Consider the following 5,611-nt stretch of genomic DNA (forward strand, 5'->3'; position numbering starts at 1 on the left):
CATTAGCAGCATTTAAAGGAGGAAAACATGGATAGGGAAAAGCAAAAGAAATTAAAATCCCATTGAGAGAGAGATGCTTAATTAATACTGTTGACTATTTTTACAGGAGACACATCACAATGTATATTTCTCTGATAGTATAGTTAGTTTGAGAGATTGTCATTAGTAAAATTAAGACTTCCCTAAATTACATTTTCTCCCCATTAAATCACATAGCAGTCTTTATAAGTAGCACTGAGAAGGGGAAAAGGGAAAAGGGACATACATTCTTTTTTTTTTTTTCCTTTCTTACAACTTCAGAAGTACCAGCATCCAGTGAAGGTACTAGGCAGCTGTTTTCAAACTAATGAGGACAAGCCTTTGTCCCCATGAGGAACAATTAAACTGTGGAAGTCACTGTCATAAGATGCACCAGACATCAGCATGCCAAGCAGGTTCAAAAAGGGACTGGCAAATCCACGGAGGCTAGGTCCATTGGTGGCCATCCCACACACTGGTCCAGTGGCAACATCTAGTTCAGCAATCCCCAGAAGGGCTGGCTGCCAGGACACGGAGTGAGAGGGAAAATTCCCTACGCAGCCACTGATGGAGGCTGGGTGCTGGGGCAGATGCAACCTTGAACTGGTGCAACAGAGAGATTTTTGTCATATCATCGATGGCAAAATTAGGTAACAAGATACATTATGCAAAAACATGTAACATTTCTTCTTTAAGCAGCAACGATGGTTGTAAACCACACATTAAAATGCCCTGCCTGCAGATTGCATTGTACTTTTGAATTCCTGTACTGACCAGGAAATCATCTATAGAGTTTCACAGAACCAAAATTAATCTGAGAAAGTAGTACCCCATCTGAATAACCTTAGCCACAAATTTTGAAATATGATATGCCCACATATGTCACCTGTTAAATACATATCTGCGACCAGGGTACAAGTCAAAAAAGCCTAATCTCTCAAAATGAGCTTCACCAAACAATGTATTTGTGTCCCTAAATTTTGGACTTTTGATTTATGTAGAATGCGGATGAACAGTTGCCATAATACACAAACAGATTAATTTACCGTTAGTCTAAATTATTTCAAGCACTAAGATAAATCTCAAGGAACTGGAGAATATTTCACAGCATGATAAAACATAACACTGCTAGGTGAAATCTGAGACTTCTTCAAAAGAACATAATATGAAAGCATCAATTAGAATCTACTGACAAAAACATCTAAAATATTCTGTTTGCTTATTTCTTTAATTTCTATTTCAACAAACCTTCCCCTCAATTTTCTAAAATGTGTTATCAAAAATCTCCACAGTGTATTACATAATTGCATTGCAGATTAAGTTGCTTGCTCTTCTGTTAAATGTATTTTTTCAGCCAGCTGATCATATTCTTTTCTTCTTCCTCAATGTAAGGTCTATCTTGAGGATTGATATCTTCTCTTCTGCAATGTACAAAACTATGCGTTTGTCTAGGATAAATTTTAACTTCATAATTGACTTTACAATTTTCTTTTAGCTTCTGCTCCAGCAGGATGACCTGTAATATAGAGCATAGTAGTAGCTATATTAATATAGTCATATTCCATGCCACCATTCCTCATCGTATTCATAATTCAATTCCCTAATTTATTTTTCAGGCTAGACACTAATAACCAAGATCCATATGGGCAAAACAAAAGGTAAAATTATATAAGAAAAACCACCATTGTAGTAAGGGTCCAGAAAATTTGTTAGAATATAAAGGCAGGTCCAACAATCTGCAAAGATATGGATATAACAAAAGTATTTCCTATATCTGAAATATATGACAATGCTAAATACACTACAGCTGAACAAAAAGCTGCTAACAGACACCTATGGATGCAATTTAGTGTATCCTATATGGTTTATGAGTTCCTAGGACCAAGAGAAAACAGTGCCATAGAGCAAAGGATAGCTCCCAGAGTAGAGTACTCCAAAACAGCAATGGGATTTTGATAAAACTTTGTTACCTGTGTTACTAGCCATACTTTTACAAAAGACAGAGACAAGAAAAAAGAATCTAGTTTTCACTCTTTGGCTAGGTTATATTAGCCCTTTTATGTCTACCTCCATTTTTCTGCTTATTTTTTGACCATCAAGCACTATTATGAGTCTGAGTTTTGACTCCCAATTCAAGATGGAAATTTAAACATGCAGAAATGAAAGAAGATGGAGGTTATTAGCATACTTGATGAAGCGGAATGAAGTCATCTTTTTCAGCAAAAATGAAACATGTAGGGTTCAGGAGATTGGATATATCACCAGAATGCTTGATTAGTCCTAGAAAACATTAAAGAAACAAAAAAAAACCTTTTCAACTGACTTTTAAGGTGAAATCCAGATTCAAATACAGCACTCTGCTTCTGCAGTGAAAAATTTTCATGTCTGATGCAATATGTAGCCATACATACTAGCTTTACTTTCAAGCTACTGTAACCATGGCTCCTAGAAGAATATCTTCCTAGATTAAAATTCTATTTAAGCCAGTTTCTTAGGATACAGACTGAATATCTGAATTAGTAAGACTTGAAAGATGCCTTCTCTGCATATAAGCTTGATTTCTTTTGAACTGACTGGGAAAGTGAATGCTTTAGTAAGTAGTCCAAAATTTACAGTCTGAGAACGTTAGCAAAGGGCAGCCTAGCTATCCCAGCTTCTTGAGCAGAGCATAAAAGGAAAGCTGGTTTTAAAATAACCACAGTCTAACTTTACAGAGCAGCTAGACCAAAAATAACGCTCTCTGCTCCCGGGTGAAGTTCTAGCTCTGCAGCGTGCAGAGCAGTAGTAAACAGGAAAAGGGAGCTAAATTGGAAAGGTGACCGAAAGACAACATGTATGTGTGTCCAGACCTGAAATAAAGACATGGCTGCTATGACCCATTCTGAAACTAGGAACAAATACCCTCACCACCATCTTCTTTGCATAATATCCTTCCTACTCCACTGAAAATGTCTCTCTTCATCAGCTGACAGACCGATCTGAAGAAATAATGCTAGATCAAGTATTTAAGCTACACAATATACATATGTACCTGCTTGTATTACATCCTTGTGTTTACCTACCATAGAGAGATATACCAGCCTTTAATTCTGGGTATGTCACCATCAGGTGATGTACAGCAATACCACCACAGCAAAAACCAATGACCCCTAATTTCTTTGCACCACACTGCTCCTTTAGATATTTCAGGACAGCATCAGCTTCTCTGGAACATATAAGCAAATGCAAATTAAGCACCCGTAGTATTTGAAAATATGAAAAGAAAATATTGAGATGTATATAACTACACCCATATTGTGCTGCTACTATATTTTCTTTCACATACTTTAAATAAAACATTATTTCAGACAAATATTAGGGGTTGGTAATCTGAAATCATCAGAAAGAGAAAAAAAAAAGAACTGAATGGCATTAAATAAAAACACAACATGAATAACACACATAGAAGGAAACCTAAAAGGATGGAAACTAGATGACTGATTAAACACCTACCTAAGAGTTAAAAAAGCTTAAAATTCTTTGAGAAGCTGGATGATTTTTTGCTTTGTAAATCTAGATAGAAAAAGCAATAAAAACCTTTCTAGAGAATACTATTCATTAGATAGTCAAAACGCTGACAATAACTGTAAGTTAGCATCTGAGATATTTCCTGCAGGAAAGTCAATGTAACAAATATGGTAGACATGTTCAGAATTTACAATGGCGCTTGAAATATACCTTGCCCTGATGCTGTATTCTGAAAACACCTGAAGCAGGTGTCACCATGCAGAGGCAGTAAAGAGAAAGTGTTGGTGGGAAAGAGGTGGCAGTTAAGTCTTTTATATCACCTCAAGACTATACTTCCAGGCTCAGTTCTTCGCCCTCTGTGGCACACAAGCTATATATGCCATCCATACATCAGCCTCACAAATACCACATTATCCACCAACACACAAACACACACAGAAGCAAAGTAAGTGCCAAAAAATTCTTTCTTCACTGGAGCTGACACTTGAAACATGTGAATCGCCTGTCAGAAATGCCAAGCAGAGCCCAACCCTTCCTTCCCATTGCAGCAGAGAGGGGACAGATTCCAAACTAAAAAGTTTCCACAACAACTGACCCTCCGAGACAGGAGCTCTCTGGAAACGATTCAGTTATGTCTCCCATAACCTTCTCAGCAAATACCTAAGCCCAGCAACCTTCAGCGTAGCTGCTCCCAACAGTCCAAGAAAGATATTTGCTCTCTCAGGAAGTTAATTAGTTCGGTCTCTAATCAGTCTGATCCCTTCTCAGTATTCTCTTGCCAACAGCTTCCTTCTGTGTTATTAAGGCAGCACAGCACCTCTGCCAGTGACAGATCTTCGCTGATAAATGCTTGGGCAGTGCTGCACATGGGAGGGTAAGACATGATCCTCCTCTTGGCTCCCAGCACCCTGTCCCCTAGGGAGTTGCTGGCCCTCACTGCGCCCTGACAACAGATGATCCAGCCATCAGCTACCTGGGGCCAGTTACACCGTGCTGGGCAAGTACTAAGGCGCAATCAAAACCTTTTTTCTTCTTTCCGTACAACATCTTAAAGTATCAGTCTGTTACACTTAGTGAGACTCAAGATGACAATTGTGCTTTCTCACTGCTTGTGTCATTGGTCATTTTTAAACCATGCCTTTTGAGGCAGAGGAAGCAACTTGCAGTCTATGTTATTAACGTCAGATGACAAAACTCTTCACTAAGCTACTACTGAGAGAATTGTCCTTGAACTCTGTTCAAGGCAAAATAAAAGGTCACTGATTCCATCCACTTCTAAGGAGTCATTTTAAAAAGCCACCTTCACTGGTAGATTAGCTACATCCAATCTCAAACAAAAAGAAAGAGGAGGAAAAAAAGCAATAACTGACAGCAGCAGGCAATGTGATATCCAGCTCCCTGACATCTTACTTGTTTATTTTCCCGGCATTTCGAGTTTTCAGACAATCATCAAACTTGGACCAGTCATCAGAAGGCTTCCAAGCTTCTCTTCCTGCAAAAAAGTGCAGATGGCTCTGCACACACAGACACACACAAAAAAAATCAAAATTGAATGAATTAATCAAACACTGAGATGTTTTGGCCCGTCATAGCACAGAAAGTTACTATCCACACATAATTTTGTCTTGATTTCTTTTTCCTGAGAAAGTAATGTCTTTAAATATCATTGTTAACTATTCTACAGAAATACCTATGAGCTTTAGAAAACATTTATAGGTATCTATACTGGTTTTTTTTTTTTCAATTAGTAAACCACATAATACAATTTGTGATACAAATCTGGAAAATATGAGTATTTTTATCCCTAGTATTTTACCTGTTTTGACTACATACTTCAAAACTGTACAGAGTAAAACAACAGTTTATCTTGTAAAAGATGATCAAACTAGGTCCTGATTACAACAATTTTAGATTTTGTATACAACATAATACCATTTATCAAAATCCCATGATTAACAGGTTCCATTTAAGTAAAGATAATTACATAAAATAGTCATTTACTACAGAGCACATTATGAGGCTTACTTATGAGCTAGGAAAAAAAAAAAAAAAAAACGAACACCTGACGGACTGAGGTCAACAAAGA

The 5,611-nt window shown here is 37.4% G+C and overlaps 1 protein-coding gene across 1 annotated transcript in view; it reads right to left on the minus strand.

The window, feature by feature from the left end:
* Positions 1 to 1,354: 1,354 nt before the first annotated feature.
* Positions 1,355 to 5,611, minus strand: part of LOC104168511 (carboxymethylenebutenolidase homolog) — a 4,508-nt gene continuing 251 nt past the window's right edge. Inside the window, exons 2-5 of the mRNA XM_009709124.1 lie at positions 4,936 to 5,039; positions 3,081 to 3,223; positions 2,207 to 2,298; positions 1,355 to 1,534 (exon numbers count right to left, since the gene is read on the minus strand). Of these exons, the coding sequence (XP_009707426.1) occupies positions 1,355 to 1,534; positions 2,207 to 2,298; positions 3,081 to 3,223; positions 4,936 to 5,039 (519 nt within the window). The remainder of the gene's footprint in view (positions 1,535 to 2,206; positions 2,299 to 3,080; positions 3,224 to 4,935; positions 5,040 to 5,611) is intronic.

This window comes from Cariama cristata, unplaced genomic scaffold (genome assembly GCF_000690535.1).
Source record: "Cariama cristata isolate BGI_N322 unplaced genomic scaffold, ASM69053v1 scaffold28121, whole genome shotgun sequence".
NCBI classification, from domain to species: domain Eukaryota; kingdom Metazoa; phylum Chordata; class Aves; order Cariamiformes; family Cariamidae; genus Cariama; species Cariama cristata.